At 37.3% G+C, this 27,614-nt stretch overlaps 2 protein-coding genes across 7 annotated transcripts in view; one reads left to right on the plus strand and one right to left on the minus strand.

The window, feature by feature from the left end:
• IKKbeta (I-kappaB kinase beta) overlaps nucleotides 1-27,614 on the plus strand; it is a 526,241-nt gene that overhangs the window by 165,907 nt on the left and 332,720 nt on the right. The gene's annotated exons all lie outside the window — the stretch shown is intronic.
• The window catches only part of Pax (Paxillin), a 198,687-nt gene that overhangs the window by 62,014 nt on the left and 109,059 nt on the right, over nucleotides 1-27,614 (minus strand). For 4 of the 6 annotated variants that reach the window (XM_065221558.1, XM_065221555.1, XM_065221559.1 and 1 more), the window contains exon 2: nucleotides 1,484-1,605. In XM_065221558.1, the coding sequence (XP_065077630.1) occupies nucleotides 1,484-1,605 (122 nt within the window). Of the gene's footprint in view, nucleotides 1-1,483; nucleotides 1,606-1,773; nucleotides 1,886-5,117; nucleotides 5,431-27,614 lie in introns of those variants that run through there. The other 2 variants (XM_065221557.1, XM_065221556.1) reach the window with 2 other exon arrangements.

Raw genomic sequence — 27,614 nt, forward strand, 5'->3', positions numbered from 1 at the left:
ACGCGCCATTAACACCAATGTTGCCTGCTGAACAGTTGATTGAGCATAATCATAAGACATCAGTGACTTGAATCATTAATAATTTTTGTTCCTTACATTTGATCGAAAAGTGGTCTTCAACAAAGTTGTAGCTGAGATTTTTCAATTTTTCAACAAGCTCAGCTATCATTTTCTAAAGTAGAGTGAACTGGTGAATTTTTAGATAGATATGAACCAAAATTATGGTTTCTCCATAGTAATTCCCATATAAGCTTCAAATAATGTGTGCCAAGTCAGTTTCTCACTAAATGAGTTCAAATTTTAAGAGGCTAATCAGGACCCAATTTGGAACCGTTTGAGGACTGTGGAGCGAAAATTTTAAATTTTGCATCAGTCTAGTGACCATTTCCATCATAGGGTGGTCCAAAAATCACTTTTATCAAAAACCGTGACTATGTTACAGTCGCTATAAATCAATGGAGACGCAGTGTAGTCTAGGCGCATAGGAGTATTGAGCGAAAACCCAAAAATTGATAACTTCAAAAAAATATAACTCAATAACAAACAAAAAACACATGGTTGATTTTTTGATATGTTGTGTGAAAAAGCCTCAATTTTCAAAGAAAAATATAAAAACATATTGCGCCCTCTGCCTATAATCCAAAAAAATCATAGAAAACAAATAAATACAATGTTTTCAATACAAAATCCCAATTTTTTAATATCATTATGTCTCCAAAAAAGTATTTTTAATTGCCTTTCATTTGATATTTTGATCTTCGAAATCAGCTAAGTGGTTCAAAAGTTATGATTTTTGGACCACTCTAACATGGAAATGGTCACCCTACAGGTATAATATTTTGCGATAAGGAACAAAACAATTAATTTTGGCGAGATGAACCGTCACACGGTCTAAGCCAGGGAAATAGGAGCAGCAAAAAAAAACAATTAATTTTTCCGAAATTCTGAGAACTACTAAATCGTTTTGCTATGGAATGTCTGAAAGGTATATCTAGGCAAACATCTATTATCTTTTATATATCCCCATAGAAATATAATGAAAAATCATTTGTTATAATCAATTGATGCCTTCAACAAAGTTTTTTAGCACATTGTTAGAAGGAAGTTTACTGAAGACAAGATTACCATCAGGTTGTAGACCTACACTATTTTAGTGCTAGCTTAAAGAGTTTGAGATATTCTGAAAAGCTATTTAAATGGCTAAATTACAAAACTTTGTTGATCGGACCACATGCGTTTAAAACTAAGTGGTAAATACTGTACAACCCTGAAGGATTTGTCTTTCCAATCCAGCTATAACCAACAACAGGCTACCCTAATTTGAAAACGTACGTTGACACGTCATAATGTATTATTATACATTTGAAGTATTCAATTCGGTTACTCTACCGTTAACAATAATGCCAGCATGTGTAAATATTGGTAAATATTGAAAACGACAAACTTTTGCACTACAGGGACAAACCAATCCATTATTACTCACCGGACTCGGCGTCTGCTTATTCCGCACACCATTCAGGCTACCATAGCCGGGAACCGATGAGCCACCGCCGGCATGTTGGTTGTGTCCCGGCACAGTGTTCTGCAAATCAGCAAGCAAAGCATCTAAAAGTAAAAATCAACCAAATTTGGCATTAGTTCTCAAATAGAAAATTACAGGTTATCAGCTACTCAAAAAAATACTCTTATCTTCTTTATCGGCGAACCGACACAAACGTGACGAAGAAGCGAAACTTCGATGCGTCACTCAAGATTGTAATTCTAAAATTCTACCTAGAAAATCTTGACAATTCTCCTGTACACTTTCGTAGGTTAACACTTCCGCTCCAGACATTACTACCCGATTACGATTTGTAATCCTTAAAAGACACGGGAGATAAACACGGAAAGCGAGACCACTTGCAGCACTCTTCTCGAAATGGGACTGACGCGAATGTCGCTTGCAAAAAGACTAAATTAGGGCCCTCACTCACTCTCTCTCTATCTCTCTCGATTTTCCAGCAATCGGTCTACAAGTGCTACTCCAGCGGCGGGAAGGAAACGTAAGTGTACGTATTTATATGATTTAAGGGTAAACAGACATAACTCCTTCGTGTGTTCGCGTCCGCCCCACCCGCTTGGCAGCGCAGCGAACGGTGGGTGTTCTTTTCTACACTCGTCGAACTTTGCCAATGGCGAATGTGCTATGTAGAATACATGGATGACGATGGGGATCATAATTCACGACATCCCCCTCCGACGACCACCGGACGAAAGCAGTGATGACACCGACGGCGTGAGCAATTGATGACGAATGTGACGGACTTGACGCTCTTCACAACTAACGAAGGCATACTGTTTTGACGCGCGCGCACTTTAAAGCGCAGTGCACAGTCGTCTAAATTGACTTTGGCTGAATGTTGGCGGTTCGGAGATAATCGTCGCGAGAGGAAGGAATTCTCTGAATACGCAGAAGGTACCCGAGCGGAGCTGAATATCAAAATTGTTCCTGAAGTTCTTTAAAATATATTACATGATTATTTTGAATCAAATTTAAGAGTGTTTTTTTTATAAATGCGCTTGGACCTTTCAAAATTTAACGTGTTCGTATCAACAAATGACAGACAGTTCTCCCTGAAAAGTGAGTCTGAATTTTCATCCTTTTAGGGACAATATCAAGCAAGGAAAAAATCCGGACACATTTTTTTTTAATTTCACTGAATTAAGCTAAGAGTGTATATAATCACAGTAGGCATTGGTTATCAGGATAAGTTCATTTATTTACATTATGGCTTCACCGGAGCAAGCACGTCGTGATTCGATCCAGCACGCTCTAAACGGAAATCCCGGTCTATCCGCTCCTGGCAGTTTTCGATCGAATTCCTGGCCAGTAATTTTATACCTCGGTTGACCGGAAGAACGAAACTTACGTTACTTCTGGGACCATGAACCAGCAAATTTGCCTACGGAAGCAACTACTGTCTTTTTCTGGAGCAGCATGAGGTACATTGCCTATTCTGGCCGGACTTGGCAAGCTGCCACTACTCAAATTCCAACAAACAGTGGTACAGCGAAAAAGGCGTCATGGTGGTTCGCAAGGAGATGAATCCGGCCTATACTCCGGAACTAAGGCCAATTGAGAAATACTGGTGAATTGTGAAGCACATACTGAAGGAAAAAGGTGCTGCAATTTACCTGAAGGATTTCAAGCTGGAATTGAATTTGGCAGCCAAACAAGTGGGAACAGGGCTCGGGGCTCGTACAAAAGATGATGGGTCGTGCACGAAGAAAATTTCGACCAACGGCCTATGGTAAGAAAGAAGACTGAAACAATAAGCCTTATACCGACTAATGTAACAGCTGTAACATTGAGGTATGAACAATAAAACGCATTTTTAAACCCCAAGATTTTCGTGTCCGGTTTTTTCGTATTCAACCTTTAGAGTGCTTCATAATTTAAAATGATCGATCCGTACTCAACCGGTTCCCCGGCCCTGAATAGCCTCGCAAAATTTGAACTCATTTCGGTAGTAACTGACTGTGCACATGACAATTACTAGAAATCCCAAAATTGTGGTTCATTGTCTTTTAACCTTTTACACATTGCCATAGCAAGGGGAAATGTATGTAATGTCGGCCTTAGTGTTCCTAATTTGGGCCCATACATAAATTCAGCAATCGACTAAATTTTCAATAGCAACCAAAAATATACATTAGTACCGTCCCAATGACGCGTTCATCTAGATAAAATTGACAAATAGCATATTTTTAGCGATGGGCCCAATCTTAGATCCATAGGCCAACATTAGAGCCATATCCCCTATATTCTTGTCGGAACTTTTTTCATCTACAACATTGCTGTATTCGATAAAGTATTCGGAAGAAAATCAAATTAGAGTAGTTTCATGCCAAATGACGAATCGATCTGACTCGACCTTCTCCGATTTGCATGAAACTTTGCATAATTGTTTGTTTTGCTCAAGTAACAATATGGGTTTTATGAAGGTTCTGTATACCATGATTTGGACTTGAAGAATGCCTTGAAAAAACTTGCAATGTTACTTGGGTTGAACAATCATTCACATTTTTGCCAAAATTCGAATTGAATTCCGTAAGAAAGTTCAAAATGACTTTTTTGATATTTTTCATTAGCCGAAAACGTAATTTCCAGTCGAAATGAGTCTGCGACAAAGTTATAGGAAAAAATCATTTCTTTTCAGAAAAATACGAAAGGAGTTTTTTTTTGAGTAAATATTGGTAAACAATTTTCAAATGTGACTGATTGACCAAAACAAGCAATCACGCAAAGTTTCATACTTATCGGTGAAGGTCGAGACTGAAATAATATTTATGCTATTTGGCCTGGAAGTGCTCATTATAGTCGAACAACATGATTCTGCGAAATCCCAATCAACATCAGTACATCAAATAGATATTATTCATCAAATTTTGGCATGACACAAAACAGTCCACGATTCAGTATCACCTCAAATTAGGACAGCTATCATGCTGGGCTCGAACATGACTGGAGAAAAACCGCACGCCGCCGGAAATGGGAACATAAACACTCGTAAATCTGCGATCGACATTTAATGCCGACACTTCAAACTGATCGATCACCTTTCTTCGATCAGTGTAACTTGATTGCTCGCGCACACTCTCTTTATCCACGCTCTCTGTGTGTGACTTCTATGTAAAGCACCGGTGTCCACAGGGAATACTGCCCCATCATCTAAACTCTAGACAGAGCAAACGTCAAACGCGGGACGGTTGCCTACGTCGTGCTTCGCATCTAGATGGAACTTAAGTGGTCAATGGAATTTCTCGATGGGAGAAATTTTACATAAATTGTCATTTGAACTTTAAGTGCACTGAATATTGAACGAGTGTTCAGTTAAGCATTCATTTTGAGAGACTAGTCCCGTTTCGTTCTCTGTTATAAATTAAAACATTCTCCAATTAATGCAGCAAAAATAAAACTGTCACAACGCTAATTGAAATATGACGAATTCCAGCGAGCACCACCAGAACAAAGACTCATGTTTATCCTCGGACCCTTTCTTTCTAGTGGATAAATTAGCGACGCTTAGGCGCCATCGAGCGAAAACAAAATTTCCAAACACTCTCAAATAACTTACTCAGATAATCCTCGAACGGTTCCTTCTGGTTGGGTTTCATTGCCGCTTTGGCCATCTCTCCCGGCACTTACTCCTGTTCTCAGTCCTGTCCTGTTGATGACAATGAAACTTCAGCCGAGAATCTGCAACACTCAGCAGACCATTCCGTCTGCAACGTATCACTTTCCTCTTCGGTTAACGGCTCACACTGGGATGCAGCTAAGGTAATGGCAATCAATGACTGTCTCCCGAGACGAGATAAATCACACCGATTCGCAGTGTATCACTCCACTACCGCACGACTGACCGTTAATGTTCAACAATGTATCGTTTTCTGTGGAAGCAATAAGACACCCACTGTCACGGTCACGTTCGATGTTGCTGTTTGTTTGGGCTCGAAGCATGAATGCAAGCGGTGATGAACCCCGCGCGTGCTGAATGGAACGGAATGATGTCACTTGGAAGAGAGTGAGACGGTGACAGAGAGATCTCCTTCTGCCTGAAGATGAGTGCATCTCTTCGTACTTTCGGATGCAGTGCAGAGCTTAGCCCTGGGTGCAATTAGAGGAAATTAACAACACTGACCGATCTTTGTACGATAGTGGCAGGCGTTATGATTGAGATATGATGGTATCGCTGCAAGGTTCAAATAGGTCAATATGGGCCACAACTGGTGTCACAATGAAGAGCTTACTTGAAAAAGTGCAATAACTTCGTAATTGCACTTTCAATTTGTAAGCATTCGATTGATTAAGACTTGCTCAGTCATTTACATTACATTACATTACAATTTCACAATTCCCCAATTATTTCAATAATAGTTCAAAGTTTTGATTATTGATTAAAGTACAGGAAATATGGCTTCACAAAATAGAAAATTCGAAACAAATTAATAGCCCTGTGAAAGAACTTACAGCATAAGGAATTCGTCAAAGACTAATGTAAATGACGGCTTCGGCTATATTTTTACCTATTATCGTCATGAGCGTAAATTAAGTCCTTGAGCACTAACTTTTTGCATGATGATTCATCATGTTTCAGAGCAGCGTTTGGCCAAAATTGAGCACTCAATGACGTTAATAGGTAAACGCATATCCCGGCATATCCTCTCCTATTTACTAACAATGTAGTGTCCTGATTTCCTGAAGTCTTGTGTCCTGTGCTCCGCTTGGCAAGTGGAATACTTGGAATAAATTTTAATGAAAGAATTTCGATTTTGATATCAGGCACAATCGATGCGACAAAGAAACTGCTTGACTTTTTTTTCCAGTTAGGGAAATCCACGCCGAATGACAAATCTATTTTACTTTATCCTATCCTAATTAAATGAAACTTCGCATAATTGTTTGCTAGGAGCAACGAACCAAGTTTGTGCTGCAATTCGCCCATTTTGACTACCGCCAATTTTTTCAAAATGGCGTATTCCATATTGTCAAATATACCATAGCAAAAAAAAGGATCATCCATTCGAAATAAAGTTTGACACAAAGGTGTGCGAAACTGGATTGCCTATTCATAAAAGATTAATGCAGAAAGAATGAAATATTTTTTTTAATGCAAAAACTGTTAAAAACATCATAAGTAAAAGTACATTTTAAGATGTCTTCTTCTTCTTTTTTAGGAGAATAAAACCACTGCGACCAGTAATTAGATCTATTGAGGTATACTTCAGTTTGATATATATGCACCGTAAGTTCGTTCCATCACTATGAATGTGAGTGATAGTCGCACTATGACTATGCATTTCACCCCAAGAAGGGTTAACTTCCTTAATGAAGTTCGTTACCGTTTTTAGTTCAGTAGACCATATCTCGTTAGGCATTAGGACACCCTTACCGAGAAACCGGAGTCTTCACTGAATTAATGCACTACATTGACACAGCTGGTGTTCCGAAGTTTCAACTTCAAAATTACTGAAGCGACATGTATCATATGTCAGCTTACCTATTTTTTAAGGTGATATTTGCTTGGACAGTGTTCAGTGAATAGACCATTCAGCGTACTCAGATCTACTTTTTTCAAGCTGAGTGGGCTGCGCGTGGGTCTATTACAAGGTGTAATGAATCTTTTTGATATGCTGAAAGATCTCTCCAATTGGCATCAATCATCGATGATTTCCATATTCTAAGCTCGGATTTTAAGCAGGATGTAGATACCCCACAACTCAGGCCCGATGAAATCAGTTGAAGAGCTAATTCTTGCTAAAATTACCCTCTATACCACAGTGACCGGGTACCCAGTATAGGTTAACACTATTATTTGTAGCCAGCTGTATCCAGTGCATTCAGTGCTACTTGACCATCAGAGAAAATACAGATATTGACATGTCTGTATTTTCTAGTCAAACAAATCTAGATAAACATTTCAAAAGGTCCTATCTGCATTGATCGATTCTCTTCATCGACTTTCTCTTTGGTCAATAACTCAGCTGCAAAACCTTTCCCTGTTGTATTTGACGTTTTGGTTGCTAGATAAGAACCTCCTTTATCAAACTATGTGGTAGACTTAGCGCGAAATCTGTTTACATAGCAGTGGTTATGAAAAGAGAAAGTCGATGAAGAGAATCGATCAAAGCAGATAGGACCATTTGAAATGTTCATCGAGAAATATTCAAACATGTTAAAAAAGCATGTATTTCTGCCTGGAAAACTGTAGGCCACTGTCCCATTGGAATTGAGATTTTGATTCCTGGGCCTATGATCCGAGCTCTGGTAGATTTCCCCATTTTGGAGCCATCGGTGTAAAACACGAGTGATCCTGGACGAATTTTAGGCCCGCCTTCTTCCCATATGCTGCGATTGGATTCAACCACTTCAAAGGGAACATTAAAGTTAGTCTTGGCCTCGATCCAATCTTCATTCATGGTTACTTAAGTGCTTAGTTGAAAATCTCGGAGGATTCGTAGGTGTCTATTGAGATCTCCATCTTGAAAACGTTTTACACGTTTCAATATTAGACCACATTTTTTTGCTACAAGTTGCACGAATTAATGTAGCGGCAGAAGATGTAAGAGAGAATCTGAATGATTTTTTTTTTTTTCAGTTAACAAAGTTTCTATGCCTATTGATTTCAAAAAGGCTATACGTGACTTGGTTGTGCGTGCGGTTTGGATTGTGCTGAATTTCCCCGAATGTCACTTCCCCGCAAGCCATTACCCCTAATGTGGTAGGAACGAGAAGCAAACAAAAGAAGGCATAATCTCATCCGGGGAAGTGGCCATTCGGGGTAACGGTATTCGGAGTAATGTAGCCAGACATGGAAAATCATTTGCATTCATTTTGTGCATTCATTTACATTCAATTGCCTCTAACTTTTTTCATCAACAGCATTCCGCAAAATTATGTATATAGCTTTTGTAGGTTTGGTTATTAGCTACAACTGTTGTTAACATGTCAAATCCGTATCTCAGATGCATGACGAACCAGAGCGAACAGAAGCCACTACTGTTTTTCAGTGAATGTATTTTACATTCACTGAAAAACAGAAACAAGTTCTGCCCGCTCTAGTTCGTGATGCATAAGAGATACAGATTTGAGTTGTAGCTAATAACAAAACCTACAAAAGCTCTATACATCATTTTGCGGAATGCTGTTGATGAAAAAAGTTGGAGGCAAATGAATGTAAATGAATGTATGAAATGAATGTAAATGATTTTCCATGCCTGAATGTAGCACAACCATGGTTTGACATGTGTTGGTTTGTAATTATGTTAAAAATAGTGTTTAGAATGTTTAATTTCGATGATTGCGAATGGTGTGAAATTCAACATATTCGCACTGGGTGTTACTGCCCCAGAAACAGCTCTACAAATATTTCGTGGAGAAATCAATGGAAATTCTGAGAAGAGATCCGTGGAAATTCCAAGATCAATGTCAAGGGCATTGAAATTTGGTATTATTAGCAAGGGATTCCCAAGGGATTTCTAAATTGAAAGAAAACTCTGGGAATAAATCCAAGGTATTTCTAAAGGAATAAAACAGCGAATATTAGAAACATATATGTAACGTAATCAAAGAATTGAATTGAAGAATCACTTCCATCTATTTTTCGCCATAACACTCTAGTTATACAACGAAATGCTACAAATTTGTGGAGAGAACTTCATCAGGGAAAAATATTTTTATTTAGAGTTTATTTATAGAAGATTCCGAAACAATATGTTGGAAAATCTAGGATGATATTTATATAATCTTTGCGAACATATACTTAGAAAAACTCTAAAGGAATTTTGAAGAGAATTTTTAAGATGTTTTTTTTTTTTTAATAATGCAAGGAGAATCTATGCAGAAGGTCGAAAAACAAAAAGTATGAAGGACAAAAGGTTGAAAGGACATAAGGTCGAAAAGGACAAAAGATCAGTCAATTGTATAGATATTTTTTTTTTTTCAGTAGAGCACTGCTCACGTATAAAAGAAAGAAACATCTCTGCAAAATATGAGATTTCCATTTCTCATATTAGTTTGTCGAAATTTCTCGAAAGAATTGATCATGGAAAAAGATGAAATAATAGAATTTGATTTTTCATCATTTTTTTCAAATCCTATAACTTTAAAATTTATCCAAAGTTCAAAGTATCTAAAACTCAAAGTCTTAAATGAAAATTTCAACGACATTATCTAAACTAACTCTTATGATTAAAAGAAGAGAAAATACCAAACTAAACGTTTTTTCCCATTCATTAAACTTATAAACATGCATAAGCATGCTATCAATTGACGTTCGCGTGGTTTTTATCAGTTAAAAGCTGAAATGATTTTTCGGCGTTGTGAGTGTAAGTGTGTGAATATGCATGAGAATCTCAAGCGTGGCTCAATAAATGAGATTTGAGAATGATTTTCCGTGGGCAAGTATTATAAAATTCAGCAGGTCGCCTTTCACCTAGTATAATAATAATTGAATAATAATTTGAATAAGTCATCTGAAAACAATGGAAAGTAATGTAAAATCATAGTTTACTTTTGAAATGGGGCGGACGGGGGCAAGGTAAATTAGACTTTCTGAAGATTTGTTTGAAGGGTGAAATTTCATATATTTGTTTAAACAGATTTCAAAATTTGACAAGTAAAATCTTGAAGTTTTGCATGCCAGAAGAAAAATTTGAAATTTTCTCAACTAATCAAATACACTCACTTGAGTTCATCCTCATTTAGGAAGAGTATAGAAATTGTAAGTACCACCATAATTTTCTTTAATTCTTTTTTTTTCTGATTTGCACAAAATTTGGTTGAAATTTGAGACCATACGATCAAAAACACGGACGACAATAAAACAGAATTTGAGTGTACTCAGAAAACTTGACGCATGATATTCATACGATCATTCTTATAAAGCTCGAAGCAAGCATCTAAATACAATTCATTCCATAAGAAATCGTATTATACAATTACGCGTACTTCTACATCTATCGTGTACCGTAATCACAAAGTTCATATAGCATTCGAGCTTTTTGTGTAATATGCAGTTTTGTTTACGATTGTTTTATGAGTTACTTTCTAACGAGAATCACATGCTACTCACTCCGAAGAATATATTGTGGCTATAGATGTAGGATAATCGTATGAATTCCTGTTGATTTATTTATTCAGTGTAGTAGAAAAGTTTAAAGTTTGATATCTAAAAAAATGCCAAAGTCTGACATTCAAAGGATTTTCAAAGCCTTCATTAAGCAAAAAACAAAGGTTGTTGACGATTATGTTACTACACCCAACCGGTGGATGTAAGATTCGCTTACAATTATGTGGGATTCATCATCAGAGGATGTAAGTGGAGACCGCATGAACCGAGGATGCGATATACCTAGCTGCGGTCCGATGTAAGAAAATTGGAGACCGAAAAAATGTGGAGTGTATTAGTGAGTGAAATTAATTATGTCGAAAAAAATAGAAAAAAGGTTGCCGACTGGACTCGAACCACAGACGTTGCGACTATCAGACCTGTGCTTTCTCCATTGCTCTCTCCATGCTTCGGAACTTAGTCAGCCTAAAAGCAAACATGAAGCGCTCATTTTCTCGCATGCTCGACTTCGTATGCTTTTTCTGCTGGAGAGATTCGAGATAAGTGTGTGCGTCGTTCTACAATGTTCTACAATGTGCCTCGTTCTACAAGCTTACTGGTATAGTCGAAAGCGTAGATGGAACACGAAATAAAAAAGACAAAAAACCATTACATCGCCTGCATGGTCAATTTCTAACATTCGTTGCGATGTTCATGAACAGAGGATGATAGGAAACGGAACTAACATTCATTGTAATAGATTTTTGGTTTGCGTGTAATATTGCTTGCCAAAAAGGACAAAATTATCAATCATACAGCTCATGAACTGACATTACGTTGCTTTTACTGCATTAGTCTATTTGTGTGGCCATAAAAATTACATGAGTTTTTTGACATGATTGAAGTGCATCCTCGTCGATGTAATATTAAAATTTATTTTTTGCTGTGTATAGGCCAATATTGATTGATGTTAGAGTGCAGTATCTTCGAAGGGAAAGTTTACATAGCTTATCTTTTCAATTGAATGAGGATCTTTGTGGGAGGGCCCAGAATTAATGATAATTGAATCAGAAATGGAAACTCCATTATTTTCCCTATAGAATAATTGAATACTTCTACATGCACTAATAAAAGATTTTTGTATTGGTCGCAAAGATTATTTTCAAAATAACGAAAAAAAGCCGGAATAATTTTTCTCCTCCCTATTTTAGTGCAGTGTAGGGGAAAATGAGTTGATTTTATTTAGCCTACATCAACAAGTTCAATGTTACCCCAATTTTAGTTTGAAAAAGCAAACCATCTACCTGTTTTTATTGACAAACAAATAAATTAATAAATTTACTAGCTGGCCCATCTTGCCCCACTTTACCCTACTGTTTTCAAATTCTTGCATCTTTGAGTATCATCACATTGCTTCAGATATTATGGAAACCTACACTGCCTTGAAAAGTTGTCCGATTGAGTTTATGTAGGGTAATGTGAGAAAGATGAGTCATGTACTTAATTTAATTATTTATTTGATTGTCAACATCAATGTATCCCGAATGCTGGTTTGAAAAAGCAAACCATAACTGGGGTTGCATTGAACCTGTTTTTTTACAAACAAATAAATTAATAAATGTACTAGTCGACCCATCCTGCACCGTTACCCACCTTGTCCCACCTTGTAGCAAATTTAATCTAAATTAGATAAATGGACGGGATCAAGAAATTTTATGTTTGAACAAAAATTACTATAAAGTAAATCAAAATCAGAGTAAATGTAGCCTAACGGTAGTTTAAGTTCCATTGGATCCAAATCCTAACTTTGAACAGCTTTTTCATTCTCCTGATTCACCAGTGACTGGAACTAAAATGTAAATCCTTGAAACTTTTTATCTAATTGGTAGCCATACAAATCGTGACTATCTTTAGCAAGAATTCCAACGATCGTTGGTAACACTCTTAACCCTGGTGTTGATGCTTATTGCTTATGCTGATGACGCTAATGAAACTATCGCACACGCCAATGAAGCGGACACGCGTTGTTTGCTTTTCGTGGTTCAATTAGCTTTTTCAATCGCAACATCTGCTGACGACTGGCTGCAGCATGCAAAGAGTGGAACAGACAGCGAAGCAGCCTTGAGAATTCGGAAAACAACAAACCTGCGGGATGCCCCCGCACATTCAAAGCCTAATGCGTTTGTAATTTTCTAGTCTAAATTTTAATACCACCCTACGGCATACTGGCAAAGATTCATCTCGCACACGTTCGTTTACTGCTGCTGCGGCGCAGACTAATAACTGCTCGCATCAGCGAAATGACGAGTCGTTCCGTCTGACCAGGTTGTTTGTTTGTAGGTACATGGCTATAGCACACTGACTGACTCGCAGGATGGAGCGTTTAATTTTAGAATCGCAGATTTAGAGCACGCGGATGCACAAGTACTGCAATCGTGTGTGTGGTTTAGATGAACTAGTTTTACCTGTGCACAAAGTCACGCGTACCTTGATTGGGTCGATTGCACATGGATCAAGTAATTTAACGCTCCGAAAGCGTTTTACGTGTTATGTTTGCTTTTTTATGGATTGCATTCTACTGCTGGTTGTAATATCAGTAAAGGAAACGTGAATTAAATTATGTCAACATGTTTAACTCTACTTTTATTCACATGAAAATTACCAACGCCATTCAGTCATCCCAAATAATACATACTTAATGAAAAATAAAAGAAATCCCAGTTTTAAAAAAGTTAAATATTAATTGCTTGGAAAACATCTTGTTTTAGAGCCGTTCTATTGTTGTTTGTGAAATATTCAACCTTTCTGACAGACACTTGTTCTGTTGAAGTTATAAAGTTCTGTTCAAGTTATGGTGTTGCAACTTTCAATTACCTGTTTATAACACATTTTTAACTTATTGTATTTGGTGGAAACTTGCTAGCTTTATATACAATATTTACATTTGATAATTTTGAAACATGAGCAAACCACGTTTACGACAGACTGTGTTGCTTGGGCAGCCCTATACATTAAACTTATTGATGTTTTCAGCAATGTTTGGTTTTGATAGTAAATCAAGATTCCTTTGATTGTGACCTTTCTATTTAACAACTCGATTTTTTTTTATTTATCTACTACACTGCCGGTGGGCGCATAATTGTCTCTTATTCTAAGGACATATGGGAACCGGTGGTACAGGACGTTAACTTAATCGGAAAAGTTGCCCAAAATACTATATAAGTAGCCGATTGGAATTTGATCAAATGGATATTTTACCGAAGAACGTTTGGTCAAATTGACAGCCAAAACATATACGTGCTTGGAAAACTTTTCATAATCACGAACTCCTGGATGGTTATAGATGTATTATTGATTGTACACTAAGAGGCGATCCATAAATGAAGTATCATGTAAGGGGTGAGGAAGGATCTGCTGAAGTTTTAACCGGCCATGTATTAAGTATAGCAAAATACGCTACGAGGGGGAGTGGGAGTTAAAAAATGTTCAAACATTTTCTACGTCATTTGCGGATGGTTCCTAACTTGCGTTAAGGTTCAGGGTTCTTGCAAGTAACTTGTAATAAAAATCAAGTGAAATCCGCGGGAACGTTCTATTTTACGATATCTAAAGGACTTATTGACTTATGCACAAATGGAGAGAGTCCAGCCAAAATGTCACACTGAATCGGGTGAATAAAAAGGATCTTATTCTAGTTTAGCTGCATTTTAGTCAGGGTTTTAAGTTATTAATGATTAACGATTAACCAAAAAACATTATGAACTTTTCAGACATTAATTTTTAATCATTGATCTCAATTAATTGCCACATTGTTAAGATGGTTAAAGATTGATGAGAAATATCATACGGAATGCTTATGATTAATCATTAGTCATTAATCATTGATTAATTATTAACGCCCTTCTTCTTCGCATTTCAAGCTTATTGCTCATCGCATTTTAGCATATTGCGTGCTCTCAACTTAGTGTTCTAGATACACTATTTTTTCCTTGATTTGTTTTCCATCGATCTTCTTTTCCGTGCTGAGCACCAATGCAACCGATGCCAACTAAGCAGCTCCCACACCTGGACCCTACCTATCGACCCATCAACTCATGAACCGGGGACCAACGGCTTTACTTCCCTTACCACTACTTCACCGGCATCGCTTGTAAATGCACTTCCACAGTTATTAATTGAGAGTTTTCGATGCCTCTACCATTTTTGCATTAGTAATAATTGTGTGGCAAGTACAATCATACCCTATGCCCGGGGAAAGTCGAGTAATTTTCTAACCCGAAAAGTTCATAGAACGGACCGGGAATCGAACCCAGCCACCTACAGTATGGCCTTGCTTTCTAGCAGTGCCTTTACCAAATGAGCTAAGGGAGGTCCTACTTTAAGGTTTTAGTAGCAAATCCCACCTTCAGACCAATTTTCATTAACACAAATGAGTTTTGAAGATGAGCTTTTCTTAAACTTCTCGCGATTTTCCTAAACTACTTTTATGTTTTCAAAGCTTTTCTGAGGATTCTTGTATTTTATTTAGGTTCTCTGAACAACTCAAGAGTACCATAAAACCATAGTGAGGGTTCCCTAACTTTGCAGCAATTTCTACTACTTTTACTGAGGTTCCCTAATCTTAATAGGATTCCAAAGCTTTATCACTATTTCCAAAATAATTATGAACTTCTCTTAACACCTGAATAAATCTTTCCTGAGGTTTCCTTACCTCCTCAAAAGATCTTTGAAATTCTCCCAAATATGTCATGGTCCTATTGAGATCCACTTAACTACAAAAAATGTTCCCCGCGTTTTCCTTAATTTTGTGAATATCTCTGAAACCCACTAATCATCTTTGAAATTCGAGATATTTTTTTCTAAAATATGCAAGACTTCTCTGGGGATCAGACACTAAGATTATTTTAAAAGAGTCATTCGTTTATTGAATTTTTGAGCTACTGAAAGAGTCGGTAGAAATTCAAATGACCCTCTTACACGTAAGAAATCAATAGAATAGGATATTTGTATTTGTAATAGAATTAAATGTTTTGTCGTTTAAAGAGCTTAACAAAGCCTTTATAAGTTACCAATCAATAACCTATTTTTTAAATATTTCATTTTAATTTTTAATTTTTTATTTTCATTTTTAAACATTTACCGATCAGTTCTGCTGTTCAAATATTACCGCACAACGAAAACACAGCTAAGTGTGTAGTAAACTTCTTAGAGTGCTTCTGTTGGATCAGAGACCTTTTGAAAATATGTGAAGCTTGGACAACATCTGAGAGGATCGATGAACACATTAGGTTCTCACTGACTAGGAAGGGATGGAGGACAAGGGGGGCATGGATAGAAATTCTAAACAAATCTTCACGGATTTCCCGAATTATTCCCAGAATTTCTTGGGACTTCTCAGTGGAATTCCACATTAGGTCTGAGCTTCAAAGGACAGAAAAGTGAGAAAAACTTCAAGCGAAATCTAAGAATTCGACAGTGAGCATGAATAAGGGCGTATACGCGATGATCGATTCTCTTCATCGATTTTCTCTTTGCATTGCTACAGCTAATGAAAACAATTTGATAGAATTTGTTCAATGCAGAGTTGTAACAGGTTATATTGGCTATCAAAAGCAACAGCAAACGCACCGAGAAACGTTAATTCTAGCGAGTTATTAACAAAAGAGAAAATCGACAAAGAGAATCGATCATCGCGTTTACGCCCTTATGTATGCTCACTGTCGAATTGTTTCCAAGCATGGGAAAAATCGTATAATTTTGCATTTACTACTCACTCACACGTCTACAAAATCAGAAACGAGCAGTAGCTTGTGCGAGCCGCACTCGAGATGTTTTTAAGACAGGTGGGTAGGAACTCACGGTCTCCCAGTGTTGGTGAGTTCTTTGCCGTTAATGTTCACGAAAAGTTCACTATTTTGCCATACAGAAATTCAAAACAAAAATTTTTATCTGCAGATTTGGACAGTTTTACCTATTTCATACGATCGGAAGGTGGATGCTGGTCACAAATGCCGTGCCAAACTGATTTCCTACGCAATTAATCAATCTTTGATGTGAATTTCGCTAATAAACACGATGAGCATTTCTTATAGCAAACTTGCCATAACAAAATGGGCATGGTTCATTTAAGTACACAAACTAACACTTCTTCCGACTGTGGCACCTCTCTTACTTGCCTAGAGCCGCACTGATTTCGTTCGTATCATTGCTTCTATTTTATTCGATGAACGCAGTATTGAGCAAAACAGACAGCTGAGCGTAACATAAATGATTTTGAGTGTGGCAGTGTGGATAATTCCTCACTTATATTCTTTTGAATGCCTTTTATGATTGCATTCTGCTGAGTGAGCTGAGTGAGAATTTTGCAGAAAGAATCACTTTTTATTTTCTAATTTTAAACATAGATTCAAACACTTCAATTGGTATTAACATGGAGAAAAGTATTATACTATAACACATAAACGTAAGCGTCATGGAAATATTTACTGTAAAACTGCTATGGCCAGTTCAACTGATTTAAATCACTGCGACAAAATATATCTCACTCGGCTATTTATATTGTTGGCGTTCCGTAGAGAAAATTCGACAGTGAGCATGCATAAGGACGTATACGTGATGATCGATTCTCTTCGTCGATTTTCTCTTTGCATTACTACAGCTAAGCGAAACAATTTTCTTGAATTTGTCCAATGCAGAGTTGTAACAGGTTGTATTGGCTATCAAAAGCAACAGGAAACGCAAATCTAGTGAATTATTAACAAAAGAGAAAATCGACGAAGAGAATCGTTCATCGTGTTTACGCCCTTACGCATGCTCACTGTCGAATTGTTCGACTGCTTTCAGTTTATCTTTCATTCCTTCTACTGCTATCAGTTTCGAGTCTAACTGAAGAGTCATTTGGATGGAAGAATTTACACTCGTTCGGTAAACTGTTTTTAGACGAGGATTGCTATTTTGTATCTGTGGTGCTCGTGCGAGTGAATGAGTTTTCCCATGCTTGCTGAGGACCACCTAATTATTGGAGAATCTCATGAATAATGACAAGGAAGTTCTGGAATGATTTCCAAGTTAGTTTCAAAGAAAATTCTAAAGATAAAAAAGATGGATTGAATCGTAAAATTAATTCTAATGAAGCATTGAAGATGGTACCGGCCAGATTCTAGGCAAACAGCTTTTTAGCGGGAATGTTATCTGGCCCCAGCAGCCTTGGCAGTTTCCAGTATACAGTGGAATTTCAAGGGAATACTAGGAATATTCCTAGGGAATCATGAGGAGAAATTCAAGGAGAATTTGAGGGATGATTCCATGGGAATTTGAAAATAATGTTTAGGAAAAAGGAATTGTGTGGTGAATTCCAGGTGAATTTTAAGGAGAAGTAGTGAAAATAATTCAAAAAAAAGAGTCACTCTGAGTAGAACTTTAAAATAATTATGGGATTTATAATTGTAAATAAATTGCAGGAGAGCTTTAGTGAAGTCTATGGTGAATTTCCAGATATTTCTGATTACATTCCAGAGCAATTCTGAGGTGTTTTCGACGGAAGTAATTTTGAGGAGAATTCGTAGAAGAGTTTCTAAACAAATCTCGAGGAGTATTCCTATGCAATTCCTAGCAGAAATTCAAGGTAACTCAAACGAGAATTCTATAAGAATTCAGCTAAAAATTTTGATGGGAATTCATGATTTAATTACAATTCTGATTGGAAATTTGAAAATAATGTTAGGCTGAATTTCTAGAGTTAACTGTAGATAATTCCTACAGTATTGTGAAGAAATGGAGAAGCTATCACAGCAAGAGACAGTCTTCAGATGGACTTCATAGAGGAAATTCATAGATGGTTGTATGGGAATTCATAAGAAAAAAATCAATAGAAATTCTGTGAAGGATTCCATATTGACAAATTTTAAGAATCACCGATCCAGCACAAAAAAAATCAAGATTTGAGAAAGAAATATGATTCCAAGTCTTCTAAGTATTCTTCAATTTTCATAGAGTTTTCAAATATATTTTTTGATGTTATGAAACATGATATGTAACATTACCCAAAACATACAGACTAAAACATAGAAATTAAATAATAATCGATTTTTTTTTTATTTGGATTTCAACAAAACTCAATACTCCAATATAATCAAAAAGTATTGCTTTCATTGGGTTTGTTACTCCCTGTATATGAAGTCTGGAACCGCCTATGTAGGTTAAACAAACTTCGAAGGTCTTATAAGTGGAGAGGTTCAGAGAGCTTCAAAGAGGTCCAGAGAGCATCAAAGATGACTAACGAGCTCTGGACGCCTACCGAATGAGTGTTCAGGGAACTGATAAGGTTGTGGAAGCTCCAAGAAGTTTTAGATCTTTTAGAGTTTTGAAGGTTTCAAATACTCAAATGCGTTCTTACAACCATAGAAACGATCTGAAAATTGACCTTTGGTAGATTCCATCAAACACTGTGATCTTAAAAAATTAGAGCTTTTAATTATTTCAGAAGTTTACATGGGGGGTTAGCGCCGCCGGTGGTGTAGTGGTCCAGCAGGCCTGGGTTCAATCCCAGTCGGCGCCGCCTAGAAGTTCTGAGGCATAACATCTCTGATCACGCCTTTCTTCGGAAGAGAATTAAAGCCGTTGGCCCCCGGTTCATGAGTTGATGGGTCGATAGGTAGGGTCCAGGTGTGGGAGCTGCCTCCTTGGCGTTGCTAGCATTGGTGCTCAGCACGGAAAACAAGATCGACGGAAAACAAATCAAGGAAGTTTGTATGGGCTGTTGTAGATAATTATAGGTGATCCATGATTGTTTTCAGGTATCGTAGGGGGACTGTAATTGTGTTTTATGCCTATTGGACAATTTGATCTTGAAATTATCGGAATGGAGTCTTCAAACAATTGAAATTGAAACATAGTTGAATTCTGACTGGATTTACGTCAAATGATACACTAATTTATATTACCTGTCGTTTATGAGATCAGCGAGCTTACGCTTGGGATTCCCCACAAAATGGTTGATAACTATTTGTAAAGAATTCGAATCGATTTGCGGTCTTCGACAAAGTTGTTGTGTATAGTTTGCTCAATCTAAGTCTCAGGTATGGGTAATAAGGTGCAATGTCTAATTTTTTGGCTACTATATTCTTCGTTTACTATACATTTTCCCATAAAAACTTTGAAATTATCTCGCAAATCTAAATCGCACAGTTTTTGGAGACCTAAATCCAAATTGAAAGACCAGTGTGGAACAGGGGGTTATAAAGTTGACCCACGCAAGTACTATTTAGCCGTTTGAGAAAAACGACGAAACGAATCGATAGGCTCTTTTCACATGTTGGGCACTTTAAAGTCTAGCGGTCTGTTTTCGCTTAGTTCAGCTTTGGTTGGTTTCCAAACGGAATCATTTCCAATCAAGTTGAGTTACTATTCCAATCGACAAACACGTAAAACTCGTTATTTAAAACCATTAACAGGCAGTTTAAAATTTACTCGTGCTCTTCAAAGAAACATTCCAAATCCAACCGGCAGCTAACCCGAAATTGCAATTCACCTAACCTCACAAAAGATCATCTTACATACATATGCCACCGATTTAATCCCAAACAACAAAGCAACAATTTTCGAACCAAATCGACCATCAGCTAGAATCAAGACCACACTCTTTCACACGGTTTTGTTTTTGTTTTCCGAATCGCCCACCCGGCTAAAAATAATTTCAAATAATTTTGGCGTTTACATCTAACACTTTTTGCGTCGATTTTCACGAAACCGCTCTATTCTAGCGCCTCATTGTTGATCTTTTCACTGTGCATTAGCAACACGCTACCGCTGCTACTCTTCATACACGCACACACATTTCACACCACCCCGACGAAGACCGTCTTATCGCACTTTAGTGGCTCAAATGTGTTACGTGTTATCTTGACGTTCGACCTCTGGGATTGCTTTCCTTTGCTTCTGTCTAACTTCTAGCACTGGCAAATCCCATTGATAAAATACTACGCCGTCGCTGGCATGGGACTAGACTTTGTGTGCGGTCTAGAAGCTGCAACTCGTTGCACCAGCTCTTTGCTAATACTTTTTTTGATTAACACGTTTGCACAACAAATCACCGAAGTGACACATCTGAATGGCCCTTCACGTACGCCCACTAATATTCTAATTAAACGAATTCACTCCTCGGAAAAAATCGCACCAGAAGAAAAAAAAACTGTTTCACTTTTCCACCGACATATACCGTGTACCGAAAACCACAAAATGAGGTGATTACGGCAACAAAAGTAAAAAAGCCAGCAGTCGCGAAAGATCACAGCCAGCTTCCTCCACTGAACTGAATCTTCCCCTCGTTTCTATACACACGGGGGACAACGACAACCTACCGAACCAACGAATAACGTCTTTGAACAAACACTCGAGACGAGCGAATGAAACACGCGCGCGTACGGCACACAACACGGCGCAAATGTTGCAGAATTCGTCACGACCGGCGTCGACGTCGTCGTCGTCGTCGAAGTTGCTAAAAAGCGCAAAGCATAGCTAACCCAACACCAACCTGCTGGCTGTCTTTGCTACTGCTATCGTTGGTAAGGTACCAACAACAAACTGATCCAACGCACAACCAACCGACGACTCGACGGCGATAGGAACCTACTAACTAGTGAAGAATGACAACGTAAACAGAGATCACAGTGACAGATCGCGAAGATTGCCTGAGACACCCGCTGCTGCGCGATCGCAAAAGATGAATCTTGGTGGACAGTGTTGGTCTCGATTGATAAGACGCTAGCTCAAACCATCAGGCGGATGAGGGATCAAAGCTACAACCCTGACTCGAACTAGAGCACTTCAACAGGGGTCGTTGAAAAATGACGTACACATTTGAAGTTGGAGAGAGGGAGGCGTCATTTTTGAATCACCCAGAGCCCCTACCATCTATTCTCACAGAAAGCAGCCTGCAGAGCTAGATTTGCACCGATGACATGGGATCAGGCTTCCTGCTGCAAGTCAAATGTGATACCCCTATTTGTAGAGGCGAAACCGCAAAATTGGATTAGGTATATGCGATAGCGCATATCCGTGGAGTGATGGGAACTCGGTCGGATTAAAAGATGATCAGCTACTTCTGTATCTCAGCCACCAGAGCGTTAGTTTGTGCCACACGATGTGAAAACAAATAATAAATAGATTTTTAATGGAAATTTAAACCAGACAATATGCTGCCATTCACAACTGTATGAGCACAACTTGGAAAGATGTGGGACGGAAGAATTTTAATTTCAATTTAATGAATACAAATGGGATGCTCGGCGATCGTTAGTCATAGTTTTGGCACAAATTTGGCGGCTTTGGAAAGTCGTACAAATGGTAAAATAGCAAATTTGAGATCATGCAAGATGTTTGATATGCTATTTTTTTTTTCCTTGATTTGTTTTCCGTCGATCTTGTTTTTCGTGCTGAGCACTAATGATACAGACGCCAGGGAGGCCGCTCCCACACCTGAATGGACCCTACCTTTCGACCCATCCACTCATGAACCGGGGACCAACGGCTTTACTTCCCTTCCGAAGGAAGGCGTGATCAGAGATGTTATGCCTCAGAACATCCCTGCGGCGCCGACTGGGATTGAACCTAGGCCTGCTGGGGTGAGAGGTAATCACGCTTACCACTACACCACCAGCGCCGCTAGAGATGTTAATTTTTGCATATGCAAGAAATCAAAATGACCTATGCCTGGTGCACCCATTATTTGTTTTAATTGCAGTTTTAAAGAGAATAAAAGCTAGGTCAATCTACTTGTTGGTGTGAAGGGCTTTACTTGTACGCTGTGTTGAGATGGGGGTTCTCAGAATATATATAATGGTACTCAGAATTTCGTAAAAATTGGTAGTTTTGTTCCTTAACGCAAAATATTAGACCCGTATTTTTTTTATTAATTTTGTCATTAGGTTGACCATTTCCATGATGGGGTTCAAAAATTGATTTCTTTTTTCAAAAAATACTTTTTTTTCAAAAAATACTTTTTTTTTTAAATTCATAACTTTTGAATCACGGGCCGATTTTAAAGATCAAAATATCAAATAAAAGGTAATTAAAAATTGTTTTGGGATAAAAGGTCACTCAAAACTTGATTACTTCAAAAAAATATAATTAAAACATAACATATCTCTGATATTTTGATATGTTGAGTGAAAAATCAAAATTTTCAAGTAATACAGAGTGCGCTATCTGTTTACAAACCACGAAAACCATAAAAAAAAACCAATGCAATCAATGTTTTTCAATACAAAATCTATATTAATTGCCTTTTATTTGATATGTTGATCTTTGAAATCGACCCAGTGGTTCAAAAGTTATGAATTTTTGAAAAAAAACGATTTTTTGAACCACCCTAATAACAAAATAAAAAATAAAAATACGGGTTTAATATTTTGCGATAAGGAATAAAACACCCAATTTTTACGAAATTCTAAGAACCACTATATCGTTTTGATATGAAATGGCTGATTTATATCTTTATTTATTGAAGTAGAGTAGTTCCACACAGATTCGCAAATCGTTTCGAATCGATGTTTATAGAATTGTTATTTTACGCAGTTGTTTATTACTGTCCAAAATGTCATTTTACACATTTGGTTCCCTAGTTTTGTACACGACTAACACTTGAAAAGGGCTTATGCAAAAATGATACGCATCAATAGAAAAAAATATATCTTGTGAACGATTTGTTTGATCGAGATGGTGTCTTGCGCGAAGTTGCGAACAAGTATTGTGCCTTTCAACAAAAAAATATACACTGTAAAAAATTATTTTGTTATGTACAAAAAAAAAATCAAAATTATAAAAAAAATTAAATTACTCAAATTGCATATTTTTTTTTTTTATGTTTATATTGTAGTTTAGATAAAGTGCTACTTATTGACAATGTGCGGTTGCTGGGCAACTCATAAACAAAAAAAATATGAATTATTGAAAAAAGTGCTATTTTCCAAAATACTTCCTACAGTTATAGAATATATTTAAAATGGTGTTATTATTAAAACACATTAAATTTACAACAACAAAAAAACTCATAATGCATAAATTGCGCAAAGTTGTTATTTTCGAGATACTCGTAGGTTAAAATTCACTTATCGCATAATTTGAGCAATTTTCACCATTTTGAGATGTTGTTGGTTAGTGTTTAACCTTGAATATATTTTTAACGAAAAGCCCAATCCATTTCCTTAAACTTTGTTGCGGTTCACAGTTTTTTAATCAGACGCACAAGTCTCTATACAACAAGCGTTGAAAATCAAGCCACTGAATGTCTGGTACTTAATTGCATACTTAGGTACCATCTAACTCTTCATTGATACCTAGCCACTTGGTAAGAATATTTATTTCGGTAGCAAAAACTGATATTTAAAGAGCTACTCAAGCATATCTTCATCAGTCACTAACAGTAAGCAGTCGTCATCTGTGGAAAATAGAAATAGTTTGAAGGACGGTGATTCAGTGCTGTTATACAAAGTTTCGTTTCTGTTAAGGTAAGCTTGTTAGTCAATATAAACTTTATACGAACATAAGTTAAATATATATAAAAAATAAGTATATTTATATTTTTACGTTTTTTTTTTAGCGTTCACCAGTACAAAGATATGGATAACCGATTTGTTATGACCCAATGTATTCAACCGATAAAAAATCATAATGTAAGGTGTATAAAAAGGGATCTGCGAATTCTTTCAGAAAATACCAAACAGAACTTGAACACGATTGGATATTCCGGAGATACAATGAATTCCAATTTACACATCTGCGGATCTTGCCGTCGAGAAGTTGAAAGACGGGCTAGAACAGGTGAAAAACAAATCATCGCTGAAAACTCGGAAACTGTTTTTGGAAGGGTTTTGCCTGAAGTACCCAGCCTGTCAACGATACCATCAACAATATCAGTGGCCACAACTGCAACAACTGATGATGAATTTTCGCGATCTGTTAACATCGAAATATTCAACAGAGGAATTGCCGGGATTCAGGTTTCACCGATTGACGCAAAGGAGTCAAACAACGTTTACTATCCTGAACATAAAATTAAGGAAATCAACCAAGGAGTGAGGAAGCATATTTTTCAACTAGGACCGCAGGAGGACCAAACAAGTGCAACACAAGATTTTGAAGAAATAAGATTTTGTTTCATATTTTTGTGAAAAATTACTCAAATTGATACCGCACGATTTCATTAAAACAGAATAATCTAAATTCTTAAAAACAACGTCATTTGTCATTTGTGATTTTTCTGAAAATTACTCCTTTGTACTGCAGGATGAAGTACAATCTCATCATTGGAATGTACAACAAGCTACTACCCGAGCAAAGCTGAAGATCAAATTGAAATCAAAATTTGCTGTTATGATGTAACTTATTTTGAATACTCGAGTTGATCTCATTTTGGTTGACTTAACGGTTAACACAGCAAAACTGAGAACAAAATTTTACACTGTTGAAGCAAACGGAAAACTAATCCTGCTTTCAATTAAATCAATTTGATTACTCATTTTGCATTCATAATGTTTAACTGAATACGGGCCTGGCATAAATGGTTAGCATCCATGCTTCTCACGCTGAAAGACTGAAAAGTTGAATAAGTCAAATCTCACCCCGGGCAAGTCAGGAATGACCTAAAATGTGTTAAACAAAACAAATAAACAATAATCATTAGTTCAACAACAGATGAACTTAAATTAAATTTTAAACAAGACGTTAAGAGCGGAACTTCAAGTTAAGTTGCTTTCATTTAAAAAGTTTTGACTGCATAATGAAATCACAATATGATATCAGACTTATGTCGCGACAATTGAAATCAAAATGAGTTTTCATTATGATAGAAACTGCAAATTTTAATTTCGATTTGCTTTCATTTTGTTAACCGACTTTGCTCGGGATATCCATCCATTCGTTATATACTATAAAGAAAACTCGCAAGTGCTTCATTTTAATTTCATAATTATCTCAGAAGAGTTGACACATGATGCAGTAAGGCTTGTACTCGAAAAAAAATGCACCATTTTTATCCATGTGTAACTTTTTTATCCGTGGGTAAAAATTGATGAAAATCTGGGTATAACTAGTTTGGAGTGAATTGTTTACATGTGCAAAATTTCATAACAATCGGTTCAGTGGTTATTGAGATGTCATCGAAACAAGAAGAAAATCGCCGGAGAATTTTGCGCGCCGTCATGTAAAATCCAACTGCGACCATGAAATGGATCGGAAGACAACTGGGAATCACCCATACAACTGTGTCTCGGGTGGTAAAATCGTTTAAAGAGTCCCAGACGACCGAGCGGCGGGCTGGAAGTTGAAGAAAATCGAAGACAGTGACCCTGTGAAGGCCCGGAAGGTGTTGGATTATTTCAAGCGTAACCCGAACCTTTTGATTCGCGACGCGGCTATGAAGGCAAAGTGTTCGGCCTGGTTCGTTCAGCAAACCATAAAACGAGCTGGGCTTCGTGTATTCAAGGTTCGGAAGGCACCGAACCGGCGGGATCATCAAAACACGGCGGCCAAATCCCGCGCAAGGAAGCTGTATCGATAGTGGTTAACGAAACCGATGTGTGTGGTTATGGATGACGAAACCTACATCAAGGCAGACGCAAAGCAGATACCGGGGCTGGAGTTCTACATTGCCAAATCACGGTTTGATGTTCCGGAAGACATAAGGAAGAAGAAATTGGACAAATTCGCCAAAAAATACTTGCTCTGGCAGGCCATATGCCAATGCGGTAAACTGAGTAAACTGTACATCACAATGGGTACCATCAACAGCGAAATTTACCGCACCGAATGCCTCCAGAAGCGTCTGTTGCCTGTCCCATGGAGGCGAGCCCTGGCATCATGCCATTACGCGCGATCGACGTTGATTGGTACAGAGACAATAACGTTGTTTTTGTACCAAAAACCGCCAACCCCCCAAAATCACCAGAGATTCGTCCATTGGAAAGATTTTGGGCCATAATGAAGGCCAAAGTTCGAAAATCGTCCAAGTTGTTTAAGAACGAGCTGGAGTTGAAGAAGAATGGATGAAAGTGACCAAAAAGGTCGGCTCCACTATTGCACAAATAATATAGTGGAGGAGTATTAAGGGAAAGGTGCGGGCTTTCAGCGATGGAAAGGAAATTGAATAAAGTAATTATGCCGAAACATAATCCATATGTATTAATGCATTCCCTGAAAGTTTCAAGAAAATCCGACGTAAAATAAATTTTTGGCGAACACTTTTGTCTGGTGCATTTTTTTTTTCAAGTACAGGCCTTAGCTGTTAACCTGTTTATTTCCAAAATGATTACTTTTTTACGTACAGATCAGAAAAAAATAGTGAAGAAGATTTATTTATTTTATGTTTGAAGGAGCTGCTTCACAGTACAAAAACCGTAAGAATTTTTCTAGTCTCTGCAAGTTCAAGTCTATGTATGAAATTGAAGCTGAATGGCATTTCTTTGCGACATCCCATGGCAAAGGACTGTGTGATGTTATTGGAGGTACGATGAAGCGCATGGCTACACGAGCCAGTTTAGCCACAGAACGTGAACATCCAATTAATAATGCCAAAGAATTATATAACTGGGCAAATAATCGAAAGGAGGTAGAGTTGACGAGTTTATCATTTGGTTTTGTAACATCAGAAGAATATAAAACTATGGCGGCAGAGCTTAATGAACAATATTGTGAAGCAAGAACAATTTAAGGAACGCAAAAATTTCACTCATTTATTCCTATATCTTAAAATAAAATTAGAGCAAAATTGTTCTCAAACTGTACAGATCATGATGCAAAGGTTTTTAATTTGTTTAAATAGACGTATTAAGTATTAACGTAATTATATAATATGAACTAAATAAATACCTAAGTCTAAGAACACTATTTTATCTAATACATTTTTATTTATGAAATGAATGCCATAATTTGCGAATGGTATTGCAAATCTCGGATACTCGATTTGACGCAACTGGGAACTCACCCATGCACACTAACACCACTATTAAGTTGGGTAAGGTTTCCCCTATC

This window comes from Ochlerotatus camptorhynchus, unplaced genomic scaffold (assembly GCF_037179485.1).
Source record: "Ochlerotatus camptorhynchus isolate MF236.1 unplaced genomic scaffold, CSIRO-AGI_Acam_v1.1 ptg000144l, whole genome shotgun sequence".
NCBI lineage: Eukaryota > Metazoa > Arthropoda > Insecta > Diptera > Culicidae > Ochlerotatus > Ochlerotatus camptorhynchus.